This window comes from Primulina eburnea, chromosome 8 (assembly GCF_022965805.1).
Source record: "Primulina eburnea isolate SZY01 chromosome 8, ASM2296580v1, whole genome shotgun sequence".
Taxonomy (NCBI): Eukaryota; Viridiplantae; Streptophyta; class Magnoliopsida; order Lamiales; family Gesneriaceae; genus Primulina; species Primulina eburnea.
In genome coordinates this window covers 44742886-44770823 of record NC_133108.1, presented here as the reverse complement: position 1 = coordinate 44770823, position 27938 = coordinate 44742886, and the positions used below count along the sequence as shown (strand labels likewise).

Here is a 27938-nt window from a genome sequence, read left to right as displayed (position 1 = left end):
CATTATCAAAAACAAAAATAAATCAACTTATGTAATGATTTTCGTAATTTTCCGGTCAATCAATACCAATGCACAACTAAAAGTACCAATATATATACAATTGCTGAAAGAAAAAAAATCCACTGAATTTCTCCATAATCTAATCCATCATTTTCACATCTCTTCAACACAAATATCTCCGGTCCACGACGAAAAAACAAGTCATTCGTAGCACAAAGTAATTACAAGTAAACTATATATATATATATATATATATATATATATATATATATATATATATATATATATATATATATATATATATATATATAAATGATCAAGATATATAGAACTAAAAACTTACCCAAAACATGGTTAATTAGTTATAACAAATCAAATCAAGAGACTAAACATACATATGTTTCCAACTTCTACTAATCCTGCACAAAACACCTGACAAAGTCATATTATGCTACCAATTAATAAAAGATAGCATTTAGAAAGGAAAAAAAATACTATTACATGCATTAATTAGGGTTACAACAACAACAATGAATACATAATTACTTTTTTTTTAAGAGGAAGAAGATGGAGGAGAAGATGCATCAAAAGTGTAGTGTTTATCAACAGCAACAGATACATCCCAAGTGCAGCTCAAACCCTTTGGTATAATCACAAGATCCCCGGCTCCGAATTCCACAGTCTCTTGATCTGTGCTCGAATTCTTGGGGTAAACCTTCACTCTTCCACGCACTAAATAGCATGTCTCCTGTGCATCGAATTTCAGCTGGTATTTCCCCGGAGAACAACCCCATCTGCAATTTAATTAACATAAAATAATAAGGCAATAACTAAATATATTAATCTGAATGAGAAAATCTGTGGTATCTTGTTACTCAAAAGGCAAGGGAATGCGAAAAAATTGAAGGGATTGATTACTTTGGCCAAGATTTGATGCCCAGTTCAGAAAGTTGAGACTCTGAAGGGTTTCTTTGGACGATTATTTTCAGAGAACTTGAGGTGTCTGCCGCCATATATGTGTGTGTTTTTAAGGTTTTTTTTTTCTTTGTGTTTTGCAGATTTAGAAGTTGGGTCAAGAATATGGGGAGTTTGAAGAGATGAAATCAGTTCTAGCTAGGTTTTGGTGGAAACTGAGGGACAGAGAAATAAATTTGATTGGGTTCACAATTACTGACATATAAGTATGTAATTATATAGTAAAAAAGTATGTAATTATATTATGTTATGCGAATAATTATATTATATTATATTATATGATGTAATCCATTCTTGGATTGTATTGTTTTGTATCAATATTATGCTTCGCTCACTACAAATATCCTTTGACCCGTCACATCAATTCCACCATGCTATGCCTGCCACGTGTTTTGCAATTCTGTGTTTCTTTGTATATTTTATAATTTTTTCATGTTTATCCACTGCTGAATATTTCATTTGAATAACTTTGACCTAAATTTTCTTGTTTTCTTAGAAAATCTTGTGACACTATGTTTTTACAATTTGATTATGAGAATGGTGTATATTGGTTTTTATTATATATTTCCGGACAGGAATTATATTTTCTAACATAGCCAAATGGGGTTTTTGTTAGCCTAGGTTTGAGGAAGAAACCCCATTTTTATTGCGCTATATACCTTAATTTTATCTCGGGGAAAAAGTGATACTGTGGCGCAATATTTGACATGGCGAAATGTATTGATGTGCCCTCATTAAGTGACAGGCGATTATCTTCGGAGACATCGGATATTATGTCCCCAAACTATTACATACACTATTGGTGGAAGTACATTTGTTACTTGTGCAAAAATCAGTGATAAATCCAAAACATAATTAAAGACACGATATACTGGTTTTTTAAAATTCAGTGAAAGTTGAAAAAGGAGAGTAGATAGTTTTATTTTGAGAGATATTGAACCAGAGATGGAGATTATTTAATTACATTTGATGAAAATATTTTATTTTTGGACTTGACATGCAGTAAAAAAATATTGGTAAATTTAGTATAAGCATGAAATCCATAAACAATTTTCTTTTTTACATTAATACATAATGAATGTATTATATATATATATATATATATATATATATATATATATATATATATATATTATATATATATTTATATAATTTAAACTTTTAATCAAGAACTTGTAGGTTTGTAATTTAGTATGCATTTTGTCATTTTGTGTGCATATAAAAAAGGTTTCAAATGAAGGCCGAATGGGAAAAAAAGGCTTTGAAAGGTGTTTTTGGAACTTAAAAGTTATTTTTAAAAATTAACTTAGGGAAAGCCAGTTTAGAAAATCCCTGTAAAAATTTATTCTCTATGTTAATAATATATATAATATAAAATAAATAGATAGACATAATACCACCTTCCCCAAGTACAATATAAATCTTTTTTTTTTTTTTTTTGACAGAGTACAATATAAATCTTTTAAAAAATTACTCCGTGGATAAGGATACTATTCCCATGGTCAAAGGGTTGACTACAGGTAATCTAATTAGAGATTAAACGTGGCGTGATTTCATTAGCCAGCCTTAATTACTGTTTGACAATGTTCACTATTTTCAAGATAGCTGAGTCCGACGGCATTCATTTTTTTTTCCCATTTTTTTATTTATATAATATAATATACTAAAATAATAATAATAATAATAATAATAATAATAATAATAATAATAATAATAATAATAATAATAATAATAATAATAATAATAGAAAATACACTGTTTGGTTTGTTTTAAATTTGGCCGTGCAATATACATTGGATTTGGACACCAGCAGGTTCTTTTCACCTAAAAATCACAGGATTCAATGTGTGTACACAGATTGCTAATCTAATTGTTTACGGGATAATATATGTTAAAATATTGTAATAGTGTAGTCGACTAATTAATCAATCAAGTATAATGAAATTAAAAGTTATTATATTAAATAGACTTGCGTGTATATAATTTAGTTTTGTTATTAATATCTTATTTTTTCTCAATAAGGATTTTTTTTAAACACAACTTTTGTTAGACGGTTTCACGAGTTAATTTTATGATACAGATATCCTATTTTGGTCATACTTTTTATGCCAAATTATTATTATAAATATGTACATTATTGACACATTTTATGAATAAATATTAACGATATTGTCTCACAAAAAATATGTTATTTTTTAAAAGTTGGGTGTTGAGGAAGTCGAGGGTTGCATCTGGCCCATCATTTTTGGTAGGGTTTTTTTTTTTTAAATAAAAATTCTTTGGGAATTGAAACCTCCAATAATTCAATGGAGAGCTTGGACTTTATGAATGGCTAAAAATATACCTGATTGCTTTAATTAATGAATGCACTATCATAAATCATGTGTTACTAGCATTTGAGACAATGGGTGGACTTTATAGACACATTTCCACTAAATGTAAAAGAAAGAAAGAAAGAAATAAAATCATTGTGTATTCCTATGAGATATTCGAGTTGATGTAGAAGGTGAGCACGATGTCAAATGATCACGAGTTCGATTTCTCCAACTAATATTTTTTCGGTCGAGCAATTGAGTTTTTTTACAAAAGACTTACTTAGTAAGGTTTACCTAGTTAGATCGAACACCTACCAATATTTTTTGGTCGATCTTGTCACACCTGACTTGTCTAGTGCGGTTTACCCGATTAACGTAATTTACAGATCATTACGTTAAATTCGATTGTTTATTTATCCAGTACATATCCTAAAATAGTTATCGTCGGTTTCTTATAACCGAAAAAGCAAAGAAAAAAATAAGAAAGTCGTCGCATGACAAGAGCCAAGTCCCCGATATGTGTTACCATTTTCGGTCAAACTACGGCGCTGAAAGTTATCAGCTTATGTTGCAGTTTGTAGTTGGGAAATCTCTGAAGAAATATGCAAATTGTAATGACTGAGAGAAGAATCTCAGTCAATGCCAAATTCTGCATGACTAGTATGTACAACAATTTGAGCTCGACTGCTTCGATGATGGAGATTTTGGTGATTATTATGTAAGGAATTATGCTCGCCGAATTCTTGAAATTGAGACTGATTTGGAGAATAGGGTATCACTGGTGTAGAATGCATCTGTTGTCCATATTCATTCCTTAAATCTAGCCGTTTGAATAGCAGCCTCAATGTGTTGGAGTATCAATTTCTCACACTCAAAGTACAACAGAAGTTTAAATTTTTTCTTTTGACGTTCAAAAATATTTTTTGAGCGTCGTATGATTAAATTATTCATAGGACATTTAGATTTGATTTACCTTGATGTATTCAACGCTAACTCCAATTATTCCGATGTTTAGGCATTAATATCTTTCTTGTAAAACTCTGCGAACTTTTTTCAGCCTCCTAATTAAGTCCACGATCAAGAACTTTGTTTCTTGTACATATCACACTAGAGATATAAACGAAATTTGCGTCGAGAGGTGAATCCCCGACTACAATGCATTGGCTCTTACGTATTTCGAAACTACACTCAACCTCGCCACCTGATGAAAGTGTATACTAGTATGTAAATCCTCTAAGTTGTCTCTGGTCAAAGGACTAATAGCGTACAACCATAACCCCATACTATTTTACTCGATAAGTGATAACCACTTGAAAAGTCCGAACGAGGGTTGTTCAATGCATTATCAAATTATCACTCAACTTATGAATGGACGTCTCCATACCCTTATTAATGACATGTTTGCATAAATATATACATGTATTGAGTTATTATTAATTTAAGCATTTCATAATTTAACAATCCGAAGCCATAAACGTTTCTTGGTGTGTGCTTCGCGCCTGTCTCGAGAGGATTCCAATTCTCGAAATTATCCGATGCTTTGATATTCTCATATAAACAACTATACGAAATTCTTGCGAACCTTTCTTGTTTATTTTCAAAGTTTCGACTTCTACCTTTCCCTTCGCCTCCACTTCCTTTGTGCTACGGCCATGTTGCCGATTCCGTGTTGGTGGCGTCGAGAGGTCTTTATCCGCTTACTTTCCAAATCTGTAAGCCACTGGAATAGGAAGATTTAGGCCTTCGGTTGTGGTCAACTCGTACCCGATATTTACTATTTCTAACTTCTATTTCATATGATTACGAGAAGACTGACTGTCCAGTAAAAGATTTCAAATCGTGGGTGAGCGAGAGAAGAAAGAAATCCTACTGTTGATCATAAATGAGATGAGACGGATTTCATAAATTTTTATTATACATTTAAAACTTGAAATTGAGATATCTAAAATTATTAATTTATTTTACATAAAAAAATTTCTTACGATAAAACCTTATAAGACAGATCTATATTGAGGGGGCAGGTGGAATGCACAACAATGAATGCGGTTGATCCACGAGTACTTCCATCGGTTTTTATATAAAAGTGTGCCATAAGTCGCGTGGCATTAATCTTGTCAAAAAGTCGATCGTTTTTTTTATATTTAATTTGATTTTTCAAGAAGCAGAGTTTTGTTTATTTGACAAACAGTATACCAGGAAACATATATGAATAAATCTGTAGGCCACCAGAATAGGTAGATTCAGGCTGTCATTTGTTGCCAACTTATAACCGATGTTTACGACTGCTAACGTTGTTTGAATTAACCGAAATCATCATTAGGGTAGGCTTCATCGATCGATCGATCGATCTCACGCATGCAAAGTATTTGAAACCTTAATTTGTACAGAAGGCCATTTATTTCTTGTAGTAAAATCTTTGTTAGGGAATTCATTATATAATATTTCTAATTATTACGAGAATAATGGTTTTCCAGTAAAAGATTTCAGCATGTTTGCGCGGGTAGAAGGAAATCCTATTGTTGATCATAATTCAAATGATATTTTCAATAGGGAACATCGGCTACAAACTGACTGCAAATGAAAGTTTGTATTTATCTTGTGAATTAACGTTAAACTTAGTGCATGCTTGTTTTGTCTGAAACTACCATGTTGGTGGAAACTACCAGCTAGTTCTGGCTGACATTTTCTTGGTTGATAGGAATATGAAGCATTTCATTTTTCTGGAGTTTTAATTCTTTCGTTGCTGAATATTTCATGTGTGTTCTTAGCCATCTTTTGTTTTCTTATTTTCGATCCGTCTTCTTTGAAAATATGTAAGTTATTTTAGTTCGTTCATTCATTTTTTGAGAAAATTGAACGAGAAAACAAACAAATTTCTAGAACAATTTGTGTGCGTTTATATGAAGACTTCATTTGTTGTTCCGTATGTTCTTATCGTTGGTCTTCCATCTCAACTTAGAACCCATGCCCGAACCCAAATTCTTACCCATATTTAGAGTATATCAACTTAGTACGTATTAAATTACTGCCCATCAACAGATTTTGAATTAATTTCACTTATTTGACAATAACCATTATCAAATATTAGTTTATTTAAGAATATAAATTTTGCAAGCCTAGAGCGTGCAAATAAATGAAGCAATTGAATAGCCAAAGAAGCAGACAATAATATCAATCGACCAAGATTCGTGGGGTTGTTACTTTTTTATTTGAAAAACTATATAATTAATATATAGCAATAAATATGAACTATATTCCTCGTGAAAACCCACGCTTCACTAAACATGCAAAACCCAAAGGCTCCTTCATCTTCACTGTCTTATCAGTCACACCAAAGGAAACTCGTGAGGAAGAGCTCTTATCTTTCACGAGCTTATTCATATTCTGTCTCAGACATAGCCCCATTTCGAACCCGACTCCGGAGCTTACAAATACCCCGTGTCCTGTCCCAAGAAACATGAACCAGTTCTGTCTCAGTTTCAAAAGTTTAGATTTCCTTGCAAAATGGAAGCCAAGTTTCGGCACATTTTGTTGACCATATTGCTGGAATTTCTTAGTTCACATGCTCAGAATTTGCAAACCTACATTGTTCAGCTCCACCCTGAGGGGCTTTCACGTTCTTCGTTTACCTCTAGATTTCATTGGCACCTTTCTTTATTGGAAAATTCAGTTTACAGTGAAGAAGATTTATCCTCGAGGTTTCTGTACTCTTATAGTTCCGCCATTGAAGGATTTGCAGCTCAACTCTCACCATTAGAGGTTGAGACGTTGAAGAAATCACAAGAAGTTTTAGCAGTGAGGCCGGACAGGAGGCTAGAGATTCAGACGACTTATTCCTACAAGTTCTTGGGGCTAAGTCCCACCAGAGAAGGGGGTGCATGGATGAAATCAAGATATGGACGAGGGGCAATTATTGGTGTTCTTGATACCGGAATTTGGCCTGAAAGCTCGAGCTTTGATGATCGGGTGATGGATCCCATTCCACCAAAATGGAAAGGGATTTGCCAAGAAGGGCAGGACTTTAGTACTTCAAACTGCAACAAGAAAATCATTGGTGCCCGGTACTTCAGCAAAGGGCACCGTGTAGCTTCGTTGATATCTTCGCCAAATACTTTGGTGGAGTACATGTCAGCTCGTGATTCCCATGGCCATGGGACCCATACAGCTTCCACAGCTGGGGGAGCTCCGGTTCCAATGGCTGACGTGCTTGGAAATGGAGCTGGTGAGGCTCGAGGAATGGCTCCTGGTGCCCACATTGCCATATACAAAGTATGCTGGTACAGTGGCTGTTACAGCTCAGACATTCTTGCAGCAATGGACGCAGCAATCCGAGATGGCGTGGATGTACTTTCCCTTTCACTCGGTGGCTTTCCAGTTCCTCTATACGAGGACACCATTGCCATAGGAAGTTTTCGAGCGATGCAGCATGGAATTTCAGTCATCTGTGCAGCAGGAAACAATGGTCCAATTCAAAACTCGGTGGCCAATGAGGCTCCTTGGATAACCACAGTTGGTGCAAGCACACTTGACAGAAGGTTTCCAGCAGTAGTTCGACTGGGCAATGGGAAATTCTTATATGGAGAATCCATGTACCCTGGGATTGGATCTCCAGGTGCAGAGAAAGTGCTCGAGCTGGTATATTTCGAGGGTGGGAATAAAGGAAGTGGATTTTGCTTGAAAGGGTCTCTCCCGGTAGCAAAAGTTAAAGGTAAGATGGTAGTTTGTGACAGGGGCATAAATGGGAGGGCGGAGAAAGGTCAGATAGTGAAAGAAGCGGGCGGAGCAGGAATGATTCTTGCCAATACAGAAGTAAACTTGGAGGAAGATTCTGTGGATGTTCATGTCCTGCCAGCAACTTTGATCGGTTCTGAAGAGTCGTACCAGCTTAAAAGTTACATAAACTCAACTAGGAGACCAAAAGCTCGAATCATCTTCAGAGGAACCATCATTGGAAAATCTAGAGCTCCTGCAGTAGCTCAGTTCTCATCAAGAGGACCAAGTTTCACAGATCCTTCGATTCTCAAACCAGATATGATTGCTCCTGGGGTCAACATCATTGCAGCTTGGCCGCAAAATCTTGGCCCGAGCGCACTCCCAGAAGATCTGAGAAGAGTAAACTTCACAGTCATGTCAGGGACTTCCATGGCATGTCCCCATGTCAGTGGACTTGCAGCACTGATTCACTCAGCTCATCCAAAATGGACCCCAGCCGCCATCAAATCAGCACTGATCACTACTGCAGACATAACTGATCATCAGGGGAAACCAATAATGGATGGAGACAAACCTGCAAGTCTCTTTGCAATCGGAGCAGGACACGTGAACCCAGAAAGAGCAATTGATCCAGGATTGATATATGACATTCAGCCAAACGAGCACATAACTCATTTATGCTTTCTTGGATACAGCAGATCAGACATTTTTAGCATCACTCACAAGAATGTGAGTTGCCATGAAATTCTACGGAAGAACAGGGGTTTCAGCCTCAATTACCCCTCATTTTCCGTAATTTTCAGGCCTGGAGCACTAAGGAAAATTTTCAGAAGACGCTTAACAAATATAGGGAGTGCTAATTCCATTTATTCGGTGGAAGTGACAGCGCCTGAAGGGGTCAGTGTGAAAGTCAGGCCACAGCGTCTGATATTTAAACAGGTAAATCAAACTTTGAGTTACAAGGTGTGGTTTATATCCAAGAAAAGAATGGATATGGAGAGTACGAGGTTCAGTCAAGGGTATTTGACATGGGTGAACCACAGAAGCATCTCTTACACAGTTCGGAGTCCTATCGCAGTGACATGGGACAGCCGAAAATGAGAATAATACTCAGTTTAATTAACTGAAGCAGCTATAAATTTCTGAATAAATTTGACATTAGGACAGATTTTACATCGATATCCGTCTAATTTTTACATTCAAGAGTTGAAGGTTTTCTATCTTGTAAGCTCTGAAAAAGATAAATGACACTCCAGATAGAGAATACATGGAATTCCGTTCATAATGTATGATTAAATCCAATTAATCATCTCTCAAGTTAATTCTTGCTGTATTTCACCTAGTTACATGAACATGAATTTCGTAAAATAGCATTTAAAAAAAATGTAGGGACAAAAAGATATACACTGCTTCACTTTTTTATGAAGGACAATCCATTCTGGTTGGAATAACGCTCCATAAATCTCATGAACCTGTCCCACTCTCGTGGGGTTCGCATGATGTACTTAGCCTCTATCCCCGCAGGTTTCCCATTCACAAACTTGGCATTTACATCAACTGATTGGATCACTCCTTCCTCGTCAATCATGTAGAAACCGGTTATATCACCAACGACACTAGATGAGTCAAAAACAGAAGGTTCAGTGAATGTGAATATCGCCATTCCATTAGTTCCATCCCTTGACTTGGTTAGCCTCACATCTGGGATTGTCTGTTCGTCAGTCCCTTGAATGAATTGAATTGTTGGTTTCACCATCATTATGCTGAGTGTAGAGATGCTTTGCACCTGCCTTTGTTTTGCAAAGCACAATTGTGGTAGGTGCAAACACAGCCCATTGAAAGATGAGTTCAAACTCGAGTGAACACTTCCACACAATGAGACTAGAAAAAAATAAGATAATTATCATTTACCGCATCATCTGAATAAAGAAGTTCCTTTGTTATAAGCAGTTGATCAAATATCAGTACCATTTTGTTTTAACAAATATCCATACCATTTTTTGGAATACAAAAGTAAGTCAAGGTAGAAGTTTCACACAACTGAATCCATAGCATGAAATTGGTAATATCGACAGCATTGAGCTTTCAAATTGTGCAGACTGAATTAATTATCTTGCAGCAAAATTTCAGTCTCGATGAATTTAACCACACCCCTTCACCGTATAGGGCATCTAGAGTCACATTCCGGCTTAAAACTTCTTTTTATACGGGAAATTTATTCCCGCGTCCGGGAAATTATAACCTTTCATAAAGCAGACATTTTTAACTCGGCTATAGTGGTGCACTTATAACACAGAAGATTGCACAACAAGAGTAATCTTTCATCAAATATTTGGCAGAAATTGTGACATAACCTGCCGAACCCAGAAATTTAGTCGAACTTTCTAAAGATTAAAACATGAAGTAGTTTCATCTGAGCTATTTTTCAACTTTGTTCCATAAAAACTCTTTACTCTTACTTTTCCCCATTAAAACTCCATGAAACATTAGTTCAAACTCTTCGTATGTGAGACAGTACATTTCATTCCATTCACCAGTAAAGAAAAAAACTGAATCTTTAAATTACAGAACAAAAAGAACAACTATCAAATTAAATGGGTACCTGGAATTGAGCGAGTTTGGTTGCTCAAACTGTTAGAGCTAGGAAAACAGAAAGCCATTGTCGCCATCTAAGATTCTAGAGAGAGGAAGCAAAATATCTTAGAGAGAGAAACATGGACCAGTGATGATACTGATAACGTATTTCTTGGAGCGTGAACAGATGGTGTGGTGCAACGACAGCCATTCACTTGAAACTTTCTTAGTTTTCCACATGTATTGGAAAATGAATCTACCCTCGTTCTCTCACAAGTATCCAGTTGTTATAATCTTTGAAAGCCTAGTGGTGGTGAAATTTTTAGAATATTTATTCACATAACTCGTTACTTTCACAATAACAAAAAAAATGTGTAAATCACGTTATTTATATAAATCATCCTGGAGAAATAGTGCATGACAAATTCACCTAAAAAACATCGACAAGAAATTGAAGTTCTCATCATTATTAACATTTTCTAAGCAAAAAAATGTTTTTTGTTTGGACTTAGAACACATGATGCATATTAGATTAATTCGTATATTCAAATAGTGTTATCAAAATAACGACATTTAAATAGGGGCAAAAACTTGTATGACACGGTTTCAAGGTTCGTATTTGTGAGACGGATTTCTTATTTGGGTCATCCTAGAAAATATATTATTTTTTATGCTAAGAATATTACATTTTATTGTGAATATGAGTATGGCTGATCCGTTTTACATATTAGGATCTGTAAGACGATCTCACATGAGATCCACTCATTTATAGACCAGAGAATGATGAGTCGAATGTTGTTCATATCAACTCCTAATGATTGAATGTAAATCGGTCTTCATGTATATCTCTTTAGTTGTGACATAATTATAAAGAGAAGGTGTTAGTGTCATCATCTAGAACTTTTTTTAATTGGCAAATAAAAATTGTAATAGGTTGTTTTGATAATAATTTCATTGTTATAATAAAATAATATATCAACTCTTAAATAATTATTTGACTTATTTAAAATGAATTTCAAATATATGATGAACTTGAAATTCATTGTAATTAATATAAAATATTTATAAACAATACCAATAGTGAATCTGAAATTTATAGTCTTATTTCTCAACGACAACAAAAATATATTTGAGATTTATGGATTCGAATTTCATGAATCCAAATACAATCTTATTGTATATGATAATATTACAAGTATATCACCAATATTTTGCTCGAACAAACAAAAAATTATAATTTTAAAAATTATTTCTAAAAAGTGACACTATGGTTTAAACAACCAATCCAATTTATATGATTTAATTATGCTTATGAATACATAATTATATTTATATAAAAAGAGAATATGGAATAATTTTTATTTTTCAATCAAAAAATACTTAGTCAAATACCCCTTATTGGCATAAAAAAGATTAGTGAGTTGACTCTGTCATTTTCATACGTATTGTATCACGCGAAAACTGAGTCACGAGAATCCCAAATCATATACATATCATTTGACTGCCGGCGCTTCGTCCCTGAAAAAGACCATCCCGAACTTGGTCTTTTACTATCCATTCCATTTTTCCTAGGCCTACGCGCATCCAGACTCGACTTTTTCCTATTAAAAATTGTTTACATAATCAAACGTGGTATATATGGGTGTTTGTTTATACATATAATACTATCCTTGACTGCCACCAACTCTTGAATCTTGATCACGTCCCCAAAATCCACCAACCCTTCTCATACTTGAAGGGTTAAGATAAAAATAAAATAAAGTTAAATTAATCGTGCAGTTTGCGTTGATCTTGAGGAGGTAAAGAAATGGGAAGTTTCGAATTGCAGGTGTCGGATGAAGGAGGGATAGCGAAGAGGCTGTGGAAAAAGTTCAAGAATGAGAGGGCTTTAGCTCTTTACAGCCCTTTTGCAGTTTGCTTGGCTTCGGGAACTTTGAACCCCACGTCTTTTATTCATTGCATCTCTCAAGATGTCTACTTTCTTCAGGCTTTTGCTCATGCGTAAGCCACCGTCATTATTGTGTGTCTTTTTTTTCCCTTTTTTGTGAAGAGAAATCATCTATGTTTTTTTGACTATTTGTTTCTGTATATACTTTGGATCGTGTCAATTTCATGTTTATATGATTTGAGTGTCTTGCAATTTCGGGCGGTGGGGTTTTGTTGGTTGATATGACAAGGGGAGGTTATGGTAAGTTATACTTTAAATTCGAACTCTTTTGTTGAAGGCGGTTGGATCAAGTAGGAAAGGATTCTTTGAGTCATAGAACTACTGTGAAATAAATATATGATGAATCAATGGCTTTGAGAAAAGTAAGAAGGATGGTTTAATCCTCTTATCTTTACTTGTTTAGCCAAGAGATCCATGAGTTGAGATGCCGATGCACATAGAGTATTTCGTTTCTGGGCAGAAGAGCTGTTTTCAGCTAGAGTGTTCGATCTGGTGGCCTCAGTGTGTGTTTTTCTTTTCACCGGATTGACCTTGATCGTCTACTGGATAAATCTTCATGGATTGGCTGATTGAATGAAATAAAGTAAAGAAAAGAAACTTTGTTGAATGGAGGGGGAAGCTTTTGTTTTTCTGTTGATAAACTTTGTCCATTTGCAGTTACGAATTGGCAGAGGAATATGTAGATGACGAGGAGGATAAAGAAGCCATTGCTGGGTTGAGAAAACGCGTCATGAAGAGGTTTAGGAACCAAGATTCACTTATTCGAGTGAGGGCCCAATCAATGAATTCTTGATCTTATTATACGTTTGAGCCACCTAAGCGATGCAATGCTAAGTATCAATTTTGAGTTTCTCTTTTTCATTTATGTGGCTTATTTATAGGAATGGGGATTTGAGCCGCCCAAAGATAGGACGTGCGATGCTGCAACAGTGAAATACACAGAATTCTTGGCCGAAACAGCCTCAGGAAAAGTTGGAGAGGAAAAATTCTCTGTCAAACTTGTTACACCTTTTGAAAAGACAAAACTTGCTGCTTATACATTGAGCGTGATTTCACCATGCATGAGGCTCTACAGCTTCATTAGTAAGGAGATCCAGGCTCGTCTAGACCCTGATGATGGTGAGCACATCTACAAGAAGTGGCTCAACAGTCTTTCTTCTGTAAAATTTGAGGTATGTTTTGTTTGAGGCTTTCTATTGGAGTGTTCTTGTGAAAAACCCTCATAATTTTACTTCTCTAAATTTAGGCATCAGCTTCAAGAATTGAAGACTTGCTGGATAAACTATGTGTTTCTTTAACCAGTGAAGAACTAGATATTGTAGAAAGACTTTACCATAGAGCTATGAATCTCGAGTTGGACTTCATCTGGGCTCAATCAAGTGTTCAGCAAAGCATAGTTCCTTTCTCAAGATTCCTCAACAATGTTGAAGACGACCTCATCTTATTTTGCGACTTTGACTTGACTTGTACTGCTATTGATTCCTCTGCCCTTTTAGCTGAGCTTGCAATACTCACAACGACCAATGGTTATGGACCAATGCCATTCGCGGATATTCGGACTACATGGAGCGATCTTTTCAGCCAGTATGTAGAAGAATATCAACAATGTGTAGAAAGCATCATTCACGAGGCTGGAATTGATAAATCTCTCCAAGGTTCAACACATTTTCTTCCAAGAACATCCTATCCTTCTTGATCCCGAGTAGCTAACTGTTATGCTTAATGTGATTACAGCTGAGGGACTTGACTATGAAGGTCTATTTAAAGCACTGGAGAAAATATCCGACTTCGAGAAGAGGGCTAATGCAAGACTGATTCATTCTAATGCACTGAAAGGATTAAAACTATCAGACATAAAACGAGCTGGTGAGCGCCTCGATTTTCAGGATGGCTGTAAAAAATTCTTCCAGAATGTTGTGGAAGATAAAAATTGTGCTACCAAAGTTCACGTTCTGTCGTACTGCTGGTGCAGTGATCTAATTAAGTCTGCCTTTTCGTCAGGTATGCTCTTTATTTTTGTTAAACATACTTTTCAGAAACAAATTTAATACAAGGAGATGTATCTATCATAAGATTTTGTTGGGAAGAGAGATTTCCCACCCTAATTATCCTAATATATTTTCTTTTACATGAGGAGGAGATTATTGAGATTGAAAGAAAAAAGATTGAGAGAGCTTTAGCCCTCTTGGCATTCTGTCATGGATATTTTATCATAATTTCCATTTACTCCTTAACAGGTAGCCTAAACGCGTTGAATATACATTCAAATGACTTGGTGTACCAAGAATCTATTTCCACTGGTGGCATTATCATGAAGATGGAGACTCCCATAGACAAGCTTCAAGCATTTAATGACATTACAAGCAAGAACAACGGTAGGCCCTTGAAAATCTACATCGGAGGTTCACTTGGTGATTTGCTTTGCTTGTTAGAAGCAGATATTGGCATTGTCATTGACTTGAGTACCAGTCTGAAGAGTATTGCGAACCATTTTGGTGTTTCTTTCATTCCATTGTTCTCTGGTTTGATAATTAAACAAAGAGAACTTGCAGAGAGTGGCTCCATAAATCTCAAGGGTACTCTTTACACAGTCTCTAACTGGGATGAAATATATGCATTCTTTTTGGGGCAATAGACGTCTAGTTGGAAAAAGGAGTTGTTATACGGATTAAAAGATTAGTGAAGCAGCACACCATCCTCTAGGTCCCATTCCACTGGTCAGACCTTAACCATATATTTTTACTCGTTGAGGAATATAACTGCATGTGGCAATAAAATAGCGCATTAGATGATTTTGTGAACTGGAACTGAGTCTGTTGGTCAAGTGATTATTACAGGCTCTTTCGTTTCGGATTTGTATTCATAACATTAAATTTATCAATATGTTTAGTAAGCTTTGTCTTGGAATTGACTCTATGTTCTACTATCCGCCCGGTCAAAGTTTGGTTGCAAACGTGATTATCTTACATCAAACAAATCATTAATTCCGCCCCGTCAAAGTTTGGTTGCAAACGTGATTATCTTACGTCAAACAAATCATTAATTATTTATCAAAAATCAATCAAATTATTAAATGTAAAAATCATCCTTCATGTTTTTGTTTGAAAAAATTATTAATTATTACAAAAATAAAAATGTAATTTATAATCATATGTCGAATGTAATCAATCAAAATAAAATATTATTATATATCAATTATTAGTTCACATCAAACTAAATATTTTAGTAATCAAACACATCCAAGTAAACACATTTTAATATCAAACAATTTTTTATCTCATTCATCCAAGTAAACTACCCGTAATGCATTCGTTGAATGAAGATAAAGGCAAAATTGCATGTATGGTCGTGCACTTGTGCTTACAGTTTGTCTTTTCATCGTAACTTGGGGGTCTCTATTCAACTGCAAAAGCTTATTTCCACAATCAAAATATCAAATTACCGTAATCAAGATAAAATGAAATACTAGAACATATGACATGATTCTAACCAAGTAAACGGTATTTAGATGAAACAAAACCAACAATATATCCATACGAGAAACGCAGATTTCGTTAACACAGAAAATTTGGGGGTTTGTGGTGCAGCAACCAAAACACGACTGATACATCTACTTACAGTACATAAAAGAAAGGAAAAAAACTGTAGTGCTCTCCGGACAAAATATAATACGTCAAAGCAAAATATTTAAGCGATCAAAGACATGCCCGTTATGCCAAAATTATTTGATTATAGAGCATCTATATCCCGTGTTTGAATCTGTTTGAGATCAGAGAAGTGTTGTCAAATGGGCGTCATCAATTCTCTCGTGTTTCTTTCGTACGCTCTTGGATATGCAAACCAAATATTGATGGATAAAATGGGCTGGGCGTTAACAAATTATGAAAATATTACAGGCACGTGTTTGAGATTCAGCAAAAACCTTCGGATTTTACATACCAAGTCCGTTAGCCTCGGATGTTTTCATGATTTTAAGTCTTCTAACTGTGCTCAGAAACATCCTGTCAATGCAAAGATGTATAGTAAAATTATTGACCATGCCTCAGAATCAACATTAAGTTCCAAAGTTCGTCCTGACGGGTGTTACTCCCAACCTAGCTGGGGCTGACTAAATTTATGTATTATATAGAATGAGTAATGAAAACAGTTTTGCAGATATAGTCGAGTAAAGGGGCAGTTTACGAATGGTGACAGAGTAACACATTCTAATAGTACTGCGTAAGAAGAATGCAGCTCAGATAGATCATTTATAAAAACAATATGATAGAGACATACTGCCAAGGGACATCTCCAACGAGCATCCAGTCTCCTTCTTTGTCTTCATATATGAGTACGAATTCAGATGACTCGTCCAATAATCTCACCGGGCATCTCATATCAGCCATGGCAGCTTGCTCCTCCAAACTTGATCCTATAATAATTCAGAGTTGGCAATCACGCAAGCATCTGGGCCAAAAACTCGACAATCATGTAAACATTTACAACTTAGTATATCCCACAACTAGAATATTAAGAAAATCACCATAAAAAAATTAAAACCCTGGGTTTCGTTCTCGTTTACCAATTTCTATGGTATCCACGCATAACCCTCCCTTCTTCCCAAGAGAAGAGATCGTACTCGTGACATAGCAAATGTGAATATATTAGCAGTAATTTATAAATAGAGATTAATCGTACTCTTGCAACTTCATGTTAGGTAGAGCATTGCTTTTTGGGGTCAAAGTGGAAAAATCGAGAGATAATTAACCATCATTTCTAGATGTCATTAGATTTTATGCTAGTTCTTTGTATGAAACAAATTAAAAGGATAGAAAATTACTTCTTGGGCCAACTGCTGCACCAGGTCTAAACATGTCATCCAATTTACGAGCCAAAGTCTCGTAGCAGCTATGAGCATTCAGATTCACCTTTCGCCCAATCGGTATCCTCTCCATGTTCACCTTAATAAAGAAAGAGGTCCTGGAAAGTCTTTTTTCGACAGCAATGTTTGTATTCTCGTTTTTACATTTATCGACGGTTGAGGTGAATTCTTCAACAGCTGGTATCTTTGAATGGTTTACCAAGCTGTTCATTCTGTGAGCTCTGATAGGAGGCCACCCCACAACCTGACTGCTTCAACAAATTGCAAAAGGGATAAAAGTTAAAAATACATTAGATAAATCACTTGAGCCATCATTTAAGTAGCTGAATTAGAGTTCTTTTCGAAAAATAGATTTAGTATACAACTTATTTTAATGCAACAATATGAAACTAATCAAAGCCAGTAGACCGTTCCTGAGAGTTTTTAGACCTAAGTCGAACCTCAAAAGTTGGACCCCTCGATTAGTTGGGGTACGCTCAACTTCTTTCTCAAAGGAAAGCTTTTCAAAACTAAACCTTTATGTTTTAGACTCGAATATAAAATACTTGATACGTAACATTCAAAACACTTGTTTTTGCAAAGTTTACAACCATTTGGAAAATTATAAAATACTGGATTGGTACCCTTATAATCCGCACACAAATTTTTTAGTAAATAAAACTGTGACAACAAAAGGCTTCTAGTTAAGTCATATTAATCTTAGATCTCCTAGACTAAGATATTATCCACAATATATGGGTAGTTAAATGATGTTAAATCTTCCTAGTTAACATAGTTTCACTATTTCTAAATAGATAATTGTCTCTTTCCACAAAAAATAGTACAACAAAATTCCACAGTTGCATGCATCTAAAAAATTATTGTCATTTTGTGGCAGACTTGCATCTTCAGCTATTTACGAGTTTCCATGATTTTTCGAGTCAAAATTGACAATTTTTGTATACTTTGAGATTCCCATTGAAATTTAAGGTCGATTCAAAGCTGTCAAAATACATATCAAAACAAATATTTATTACCATTAATTAATAACAGTAGATTACATTAAAAAAAATAGAGGCGAATATCAGGAACAAATGGAACACACGAGAGGGGAAAAACAGCAATTTTCTCTCGCAAAGACCAAAAGCATAGTCGTGTATCAGCAAGAATTCACATACCAACATAAAACATCGAACAAATATGAAGATAAAACGCGGATTTTGAAATAAGACAGGCAACAAAAAAGGAAGATGGACGGGAAAAAAAAAACAAATTAAAGCATATAAAACTAAAAAGGTGCCGAATTTATACCTAACTCCAGAACGGCCCGGAGGGGAAGAGGGCTCCGCAGTTCTCTTCGAACCGCAGAAACCATTGTTTTTAGCTTTAATGGTAGAAGATGAAGAAGACGACGACGACGAAGAATCTTTATCAGAGATCACTGAAGGAAAATCATCGGCCGTCAAGATTCTGGCGAACTGATCCCACGATCCTCCCGCAGCCGCCACGGACGGCGTCTTACTCTTAGCCTTTCCACCGCCACCGAGACTGAGGCCGAGCCCCAATTCCAACTCGGACCCATCCGGGTAAGAAGAAGATTCTTCCGACAAAGCCAACATCGACCCACCTGCAATCACACCGCCACCGGGAATAACCTCTCTTTGCATCCAAGATTATATTTTTACTTTGTGAAAAGTCTGTAAATTCAACTGAAGGACTGGGACAGGGGATCCCCGGGGTTTTTATTTGTGTTCTCTCTGTCGGAGCAAAGAAAAATTTTGGAGTAAAAGGGGACGAGTGGGTGTTTGATGGGAGAGGTGGGCCCCACGTGTCGGCTTTTTGCTCAACAACAGCCATTATAGATTCCTTCCCACACTCACCCAAATGGACAACTTTCTTAATGTTTACTTTAATTGTACCAAACAAACTTCAGAACCATCGCTAATAAATTCATTTCTAGTTACACAATCTAAATCGACTTATTCATTAAAAATATACTCTATTTATGTTTTCATATCAATTAGTAAAATTATTTTTTAAAAAATTAGAAAATTTTCATTATATATTTATTTAATGAGTGTTTTTAAATAATACCAAAATTTGTCGAAGATAACCACGTATGAATAGATAAAATAATATTAAATATAGAAACATGAAAATATGATAGCTGCAAAAAAATATATATAACATTTATATTTTGGACACATATAGCATTATTTTACTATAATTTTTTTTGGCCTAATTTTTTTTTAATTTTTTTTCCTCATAAAGTGAAATCTCAACCATTTATATGGAGTATGGACACTATCCCACACCCAAGATCGAACGAACCGGCATTGGGGTTGTAGACCGGACCAGGCTCCAATGCAATGTAATTTATCTAAGTTTGAAAATATCGAGATATTTGGTGTTGATTAATATTCATGTAACAAAGAAGCCTAAAGACAACCCGACAACCTGTAGGGGCCCGAACCTCTCTCGCCTCAACACCTAACCTGTAATTAATACTAAAATAAAGTAAAATCCATCCACTAATTGATTACAAACACTTGGTACGTATTTCCACAATATTTTTGAATTAAATCAAAGAATTTAAATGAAATTATTAGGAATAATATCTATTTTCGTCCTTTTCGTTAACCGCTTTTCCCATTTCAGTCCCACATGATTTTTGACTGCGTAAATAATCCTTCATGTTTTCAAAATATTCCCGAATTGGTCCCTACCGTCATCCCAAAGTTAAGGTTAACGTTGACTTGACATTAGCGACGGTTTAATATAAACCGTCGCTAATTAGCGACGGGTTTTCAAAACTTCGTTGCTAATTAGCGACGGTTTAATATTTTCATAAAATAAAAAAAATTAATTTTAAGAGAGAAAAATTAGAGTAGGTTTAATAGACAGTTTGCGACGGATTTTACTAGAACCGTCGCTAATAGCGACGGTAAAATTATTAACATTGAAGAATAGACAGTTCAGCGACGATTTTTAATAAACCGTCGCTAATTAGCGACAGGTTTTAAAAACTTCGTCGCTAATTAGCGACGGTTTAATATTTTCATAAAATAAAAAAATTAATTTTAATAATTTTAAAAAAAAACTTAGAATCGGACTCTGCTAACAATATTAATGATCTTAACTAACACTTAAAAATTTACAAAAAATTAAAGCGAAAAAGTTTACCCTAACTCGAAACTAAAATCGTGTAAGAGAAAAAAAATTTAAGTGTTGTTAAGTGGTGTGGATGATATGGAAAGAGAGTATTTTTATAGACAGTTTGCGACGAGTTTTGGTAACACCGTCGCTAATAGCGACGGTAATATTATTAACCTTGAAGTATAGACGGTTTTGCAATCACCGTCGCTATTTTACCAAAAGCATAAAACAAACTGTCTATAAATATACTCTCTTTCCATTTTCATACACACCACTTCACAACACTTAAAAAATTTTCTCTTACGCGATTTTAGTTTCGACTTAGGGTAAACTTTTTCGCTTTAATTTTTTGTAAATTTTTAAGTTTTAGTTAAGATCATTAATATTGTTAGCATAGTCCGATTCTAAGTTTTTTTAAAAAAATTTATTAAAAGTAATTTTTTTATTTTATGGAAATAAAAACCGTCGCTAATTAGCGACGAGTTAGATCATCGTCTCTAATTAGCGACGGTTTGTAAAACTCCGTGGCTAATTAGCGACGGTGTAACAAACCGTCGCTAATTAGCGACGGTTTAATATTTCCATTAAATAAAAAAAATTAATTTTAATAAATTTTTTTAAAAAAACTTAAAATTTATTTTTTGAAAATAGTAACGGCACTAATTAGCGACGGCTTTTGAAAAACCGTCGCTAATATTTGCAGTTTTTCACAAGTCAACATTAAACTTAACGTCAGAGTAACGGTATGGACCAATTCGAGAATATTTTGAAAACATGAAGGATTATTTACGCAGTCAAAAATCATGTGGGACTGAAATGGGAAAAGCGGTTAACGAAAAGGACGAAAATGGGTATTATCCCAAATTATTAGGATGATACACATGTTATTGATATTTTATTCTTTATTATGGCCCAGTTTGGTAGGTAGGATTAAAGCTGGATACACTATTAATCATTTGTTTGCTTCGGTTTTTGAACTTGTGATTGACTATTAGTTGGACAACATTCACTGTTCAAGTTGGAGTATAAATCAATGCATTCTAGGGTGGATTATTTTTATCCGGTAGACTGGAAATAAAAATGACCATAGTAGCCCTTGCTCTGAATTAAAATAATAATTCAAATTAGCGACGGTTTGTAAAATTCCGTCGCAAATAGCGACAGTTTTTTTATAAACTGTCGCTAAATTTAAAATTAGCGACGCTTTTTCAAAATAGATCGGCGACGGTTTCACAAAACAAGATCGGCGACGGTTTCGTGAACCAATAAACCGTCGCTAAAAGTCAAATTAGCGACGGTTTCTCAAAAACCGTCGCTAGTAGCGACGGGTTTTCAGAAGCCGTCGATAATTTTCCGGTAGGAAGGAAACCGTCTCCGACCGGCCGCCTACCGGCGCCGCCACTATCGCCGTCGCGAAGGAGAAGGGCAATTTCGTCTCTTCATCAAAAAAGTCAAAATTATCCTACACTTAAAAATCATACCAAACTTAATATTATTTTACACCATATATTACAATCCTACCACAATCATTTTCTTTATCATTTACGTACTAATCATTAGTTTATCCTATCCTTCAACCAAACGGACCCTATAATTACTAAGTGGATTAATTAATATTATAATTCCAATTTGATAATTTCATTATTATTAAATAAAACAATATAATACAAACTAGATTTCAGAAATTTTTGTAACTGTTTTGATTTTTCTTTAACATCAAATCAGTGCCGTTGAATAAGGTGTGTTGCACCGAGTGGAGGGGACAGATGAGCCGTTGGATGTCTCCATCGATTTATGACATGACAGAAGGAGGGAGAGCAACAAAAGAAGCAAAGAAATCACATTTTCAAGCAATTAGTCATGGACAACGTGTGCTTCAACAATTTGATTTGTTATACATCATAATTATATAATTGCTTCATAAATTTTTTTTTATAGAATTACAATTTTATCTTCTATTTCGAAATGGGATCCAACTTTACTTTCCCCTACGATTTTGCAAATATCTAAAACAACATCTCATAATACTTATGAGATGAATTATATTTTTAACATAAAAATAATATTTTTTTTAGAGTGAGTCTAATGTGAGATCGTCTCACGGATCATAATCTCTGAGACGGGTCAACTTTATTCATATCCACAATAAAAAGTAATATTTTTAGCATAAAAAATAATACTTTTTTCATAAGTGGTCTGAATAAAAAATCTATCTCACAAATACGACATGTAAAACCGTCTCATACAAATTTTTGCTTTTTTTCATGACTTGAAAATTACAAGATCCTGACCTTATATTTTTCCTTTCAAAAAAGTCAACTACGGCCTTGGGGCAATGAATTGTAGCCGGCAAAACAGAGTTTGCTAAATATTCCAAAGTTTGACTAAAGTATCTACTGTCACTTCAAAATCTCTTTGTTTCAATTTAATAATCATTTATTACAGTTATATTAGTTACTTTGAGTTTATAATTTTGAACTTTAAATTTGTTCTTACTAATAATTATTAAAATGACTGGATATGATATGGAATGGTGATGAATAATGTGTTTATTTAACTGATTAATATTGAGATTAAAGTTATGAATTATTAACAAATTATTTAGATAGAACTAAAGAGACGAGGATGCAAGATCAAACTAGGAACCCATAGCTATTGGTAACTTGATTATGATCTCAGAATATTATCACGAACTGTACCAATTTTCGATAATTAAACGACCACTTTCATGGCTATAAACACATCCTTGTGGAGGAGCTACAAGATTTAACTCTCATTTGATCAAACACTATTTACAAGTAAACTGCTATATCAACTATCAGCTCTTGTCAAAACTCAGACACAGATAAATGATGAGGATCAGAGGCTAACATCTTTCATCTCCAATCCAATTGTTCTTCTCCTTCGGCCCTGTGGGGCCTTCCTCTCCATACAACTCCAATGGTAACTTGTTCAAGATGCTCTCTACAAAATATCGAACCGTGACAGGCAACATTTTGATGATTTTGTCCAGCTCGGTTCTTGAATCATAGACAATGGTTGGGCCCCACTCTCTCATATATTGTAGCCAAAATGGTTCCTTGACCAATTCATCTCCAAGATATTCAGCCGCAATAATTTCATAATCCTTGCTTGAATCGATGTAATGATTACTGAAAGCAGCATCATTCCTCAATCCAATCCCAAGTTTTGTTGAACCCTGCATATGGTTTCCCGGATGAGGAAAGCTAGCATGGCCACTTTTTGATGAATAAATGATGGCTTTGTTTCCCTCAATGAACTCCAAATCGGAGGCGCCCACCCATTTTCCACCACTATGTTGCGAAAAATAGATGCTCCAAAGTTCTCCAGTGAAGTTGCTTATTCGAAGAGTGAAGTGTTCCCAGTCACCTACATGCTGCCCAATCTGGCTAAGAGCTACATTCATCATTCCCAACTTCAGTGTGGCTGGTCCATTGAAGGGACAAAAAACCCACATCACAATATCTGTGAAAGTCCCGCCTAAAGCCGGTTTTACATGTACGTAAAGTTTTGCACTTTCCAGGTTCCCATGCTTGACATTCTCTCTTAGAGTATCAGAAGTAAAATCTATCCAATACTTCCCATCATTTGTCTCTCCACAGGGAAGATTGGAACCTTCAATATCAATGGCTTCACCCCCAGAGTTATGGCTACTGAACAACAGTGCTCCATTTCTGAAGAACCATGAAACAGAAGATGGCAGATACACCTCATCAGGATGGAAGAAGACTGTGGGACCATAGTGCCGGACAAGAGAGTGAATATGATCGATATTCGGCATCGCATGGAGACTCGGATCTAAATTTTTTAAACACGCGATATTTAATTCTTCTTCTAGACTCCAGTAGCTACTGCAGTAAAAAGTACCCACAGACACGCCTCTCCCGTATATTCCCCGATGAAGAGGTCTCATGCTCAAAACTACAAATGGTGCTTTCGAAAACTTAGAGTGGGTGTTGACAATCAAGTTATAAGCTTCACACCCATCCGTTAAGTCAGCACGAACACATTTGACCTCCTCCAAATCTGGCTTCTCTGACTTGTTGGTCACCAAAAAGCCTAATGCTTTATAACCCTCAGGCGGTTGGGGTAACCAGAAGTATCCACATCCATTAAAGTCGTCATAATTTCCACCCTCAGAACACCACATCAATGAATAATCCACGGGATTCAATAGTGGAGGCAAATAGTACGAATTAAGACTGCTACTGCCATGTAATTCAATCTTAGCCGCTACACGAGCTACAAGGACAAACCCTCTTAGAGGCCTTTCATTTGATTGGCAGTAGTGACCAAGACAGAAAAATCCATCTGGCAAATAAATTGGTTTATAGAAGCTAACACCTTGTTTTCCATCCAAAGACATATGGCAACTCCATATATACTCAAACTTTGTTATTTGGCAAACTTCTAATTCTCCTAATTTAATCATTGATGCGCCAAATCCGGAACCTGCATATTCAAATACAAATTACCACTAAGGAATAAGAGAAGGCTGTATAGTAAGGCCAAAGTAAAATGATCCGTACTAGCGATGCAATCCAAAAAGAGTATCACTTCCAATGAAACAATAGATTACATAAAGATGTTAGGCTGAAAAGTAATGTGAAACTGATGCTTTATGCCAACCAGAAAATAAGCTCATCATACTTTGGTCTGGAAACAAAACATGTCACGGCTCGGCTCAAGATAGATTGTGTAAGGAATGATTCCTCCAGTATTTGTTCACTAAACCATGACCAAATGATACTCCATTCTGAAGAAACAGAGACACATGAAGGAGGCCTTTGGTTCAAGAGAAGTACCCTTCATGTTGGAACAAGTATTTCGTTCAGAGGGGAGGAAATCATGACACTAGAAGTAAATTTTTCATTGTTTAGATAGCATGAGAATATAAAGAGTTCATGATACTAATTCCTGAAACAAGTTTTCAATCCACAATAATTCGAAAAAGAACCAAAAGAATAATACTTCACACAATCAAATATAATATTTCAAGACGTACATAAATTACAGGAGGAAAAAACAGGGTGAGTTCCAACAATGTGCTCCTAAAACTTCCACATAAAGCCATTTATATTATCTGGTGTCGAAAATCCTAGAAAAAGGATCTATTTTTATGGGCAAAACCTGATAAAAAATTTCGTTAATTTACAATAACTCACTCTCACTATTGATAAAATCCAGATACACAACAAAAGGTGCCGGCGTAACAACAAACCACGAACATAAAAATCAGAATTAAATAATGAAGAATCCTTCACTTTTAACCCAACATGATCGGGCACCCAATTAATCCAAAAACACCCAAAGAACGCTAAAAGGGCATACTTATTTTCGATACATTAGCCACAATGAACAATTAAAAAACCAATACGAAGCCAAGAAAAACACGTGCATGAATCCGTCTCTCACACCCATATAATAAAAAACAATTGAGCCGAGAAAAACACAATTCAAAGCCACAATTTCATGCCTTGGGACCATTCGGGAACCGGACCAGGCAGTGCGAAAGTTTCTGGCTCCGGTCGTTTGTAATCGGCGCCTCTGCTCCAATATAAGCATTTGCATCCCAGCATCTTGTCACCAGCCCAACTTTTCTTCGTCAAATTCCCGAAAATTAAACAACAAAACGAACTACTATTGAATATTACAAAGATTTTGATAATTTACAGCTTCAAATTCCGCAGTAGTAGAAGAGGTGCGTATATTCTTCCTCCATTAGTCCGCGTCTCATTCAGTCATTCATTGCAATTTGCAGGACAAAAAAAAAAGAACAAGTTAAAGGCAGAGGAGTCAGGAGAGTATTCATTTTGTTGCGGACCCAAGTCGGATCCGACCCATATATCCCGTCCCAGTCACATTTTTTTTTTTTTTTTTTACCAAAACATCAAATAATTGTTTTTTTAAAAATATATAAGGGGTCGGGAAACCCCCTTTTTATTGTGAAATTTCAATTTTTTTATCTCGATAAATACTATGGGGATTCAATTTATCCTATTATTATTATTTAGTTTAAATCCTAATAATATTGATAATATATGAAATAATTTACTAGTAATAGTAATCTTAAAATTTTCAAAATTAACAAAATTAGTACTGATAAGAATAGATAATAATATAGCAAAATTTAGGAATGAACAAATTTTCAATTATAAAGAAATGAACTATATGACTGTTTAATTTCAAATTCTGGTTAAATTAATTCGGTTTGTACAAATGGCAAAAATTTGGGCGAGACAGTCTCTTATTTGAGTCATCTATGAAAAAATATTACTTTTTATGCTAAGAGCATTACTTTTTACTGTGAATATCAGTAAGATTGATCAATTTCACAGATAAAAATTTGTGACATCGTCTCACAAAAAACCTACTATGTACAAATTAACCAAATTTTGACTTTGAAGCACTAAAAAACTTAGTATGGAGTGGCGAATCATAAATTATAATAAAGAATAACTCAACGGAGGTGGTGCCAACGCAGTCATGTAGTGTATTTCAACTCTTGCAACCTTTGTAGAATCCTAAATTTATGATGACAAGGCAACCTTTGCAGTCTCCTAAATTTATGACAACACTCGGTTTTTGTTTCTACCAACAAGATGTAACTATGAAACAGAATATTATACGACACAAAAGAGCACATCAAACAAACAGACACTGAAAGAGTTTCATCTGACCTTTAATTTTAAGTGCAAACGATACAACAAATATACACGACATGAGACCTGCCAGCCTTTCCCAAATGTAGAACCAACCCCATACCTTCAGAACTGAGTAGCATTATCGGCAAGCTAAGCTCCAGACATCCACAAGCTTCCATGCACAAGACATGCCGTATCCAGCATTCAGGATGATTGGCGCATGGTATTACACATCTTTCCTGTAGCTAAATCACAAATGCAAAAGACATACCGTATCCAGTATTCAAGATAATTGACATATCTTTCCTATAGCGTGCAGGCTAAATTACAAAGCAACAAATTCAGATTCAACGTCTTGAAAACCAAAGGAATAAACATGTATTGCAGAGAAATGCACCAGTAATATTGACTAGTTGGAGCCACAGGCCCTCAAACACAAAAAGAGGGAGAGGGACCTTAGCTTCTTTCCTCGCAAATAGATGGTTAGGAAGACAAGAACATACCTACACAAGGATTTCAACAAGAATACGTTGTCATACAATTTGATAATGAATCCAGAACTTTGACACGCATTTTGATGCACTAAGCCTTACAGATAGAAAATAAAAAGCTCACGCTTTAGACCAATTCCAATAACGCACACGACACTGTAGATAATCTATTCACTGTAATTTGTACTCGGAGCAACTCAAGCTACATGTTTAGAGTTACCTTATTGAATTCATTCACCCACCAACAAAATCAAGAAAGTT

General features: G+C 35.2%; 6 protein-coding genes across 10 annotated transcripts; 2 read left to right on the top strand and 4 right to left on the bottom strand.

The window, feature by feature from the left end:
- Positions 1-307: 307 nt before the first annotated feature.
- On the bottom strand, positions 308-1161 carry LOC140838087 (uncharacterized). Its single transcript, XM_073204175.1, has 2 exons — positions 919-1161; positions 308-794 (listed from the first exon to the last, which is right to left on the bottom strand). The coding sequence occupies exons 1-2, from the start codon at positions 1011-1013 to the stop codon at positions 554-556; spliced, it is 336 nt and encodes a 111-aa protein (XP_073060276.1). The 5' UTR covers positions 1014-1161; the 3' UTR covers positions 308-553.
- A 5382-nt stretch (positions 1162-6543) lies between these two features.
- Positions 6544-9113, top strand: LOC140840243 (subtilisin-like protease SBT1.2). Its single transcript, XM_073207485.1, has one exon. The coding sequence runs from the start codon at positions 6795-6797 to the stop codon at positions 9102-9104; it is 2310 nt and encodes a 769-aa protein (XP_073063586.1). The 5' UTR covers positions 6544-6794; the 3' UTR covers positions 9105-9113.
- Positions 9114-9260: 147 nt separating this feature from the next.
- On the bottom strand, positions 9261-10841 carry LOC140840244 (photosystem II reaction center Psb28 protein-like). Its single transcript, XM_073207486.1, has 2 exons — positions 10606-10841; positions 9261-9884 (listed from the first exon to the last, which is right to left on the bottom strand). Exons 1-2 carry the CDS (start codon positions 10670-10672, stop codon positions 9415-9417), a joined length of 537 nt encoding a protein of 178 aa, XP_073063587.1. The 5' UTR covers positions 10673-10841; the 3' UTR covers positions 9261-9414.
- Positions 10842-12065: 1224 nt separating this feature from the next.
- Positions 12066-15441, top strand: LOC140840241 (bifunctional TH2 protein, mitochondrial-like). The gene is made up of 6 exons (XM_073207484.1): positions 12066-12578; positions 13183-13291; positions 13407-13697; positions 13772-14180; positions 14260-14526; positions 14763-15441. Exons 1-6 carry the CDS (start codon positions 12385-12387, stop codon positions 15158-15160), a joined length of 1668 nt encoding a protein of 555 aa, XP_073063585.1. The 5' UTR covers positions 12066-12384; the 3' UTR covers positions 15161-15441.
- Positions 15442-15684: 243 nt separating this feature from the next.
- On the bottom strand, positions 15685-19170 carry LOC140840240 (auxin-responsive protein IAA13-like). 2 transcript variants are annotated; one of them, XM_073207482.1, is made up of 5 exons: positions 18677-19170; positions 17345-17634; positions 16801-16936; positions 16465-16526; positions 15685-15937 (listed from the first exon to the last, which is right to left on the bottom strand). In XM_073207482.1, the coding sequence occupies exons 1-5, from the start codon at positions 19030-19032 to the stop codon at positions 15921-15923; spliced, it is 861 nt and encodes a 286-aa protein (XP_073063583.1). In that variant the 5' UTR covers positions 19033-19170; the 3' UTR covers positions 15685-15920. The 2 variants fall into 2 exon arrangements, with proteins under 2 accessions (XP_073063583.1, XP_073063584.1); XM_073207483.1 differs by having other exon boundaries at positions 15685-15928; positions 18677-19169.
- Positions 19171-23157: 3987 nt separating this feature from the next.
- LOC140840238 (hypothetical protein At1g04090-like) lies at positions 23158-27412 on the bottom strand. 4 transcript variants are annotated; one of them, XM_073207478.1, is made up of 2 exons: positions 27308-27412; positions 23158-24994 (listed from the first exon to the last, which is right to left on the bottom strand). In XM_073207478.1, exons 1-2 carry the CDS (start codon positions 27363-27365, stop codon positions 23388-23390), a joined length of 1665 nt encoding a protein of 554 aa, XP_073063579.1. In that variant the 5' UTR covers positions 27366-27412; the 3' UTR covers positions 23158-23387. The 4 variants fall into 4 exon arrangements, with proteins under 4 accessions (XP_073063579.1, XP_073063580.1, XP_073063581.1 ...); XM_073207479.1 differs by lacking the exon at positions 27308-27412 and adding an exon at positions 25193-26435; XM_073207480.1 differs by lacking the exon at positions 27308-27412 and adding an exon at positions 26019-26433 and having other exon boundaries at positions 23158-25348.
- Positions 27413-27938: the final 526 nt, after the last annotated feature.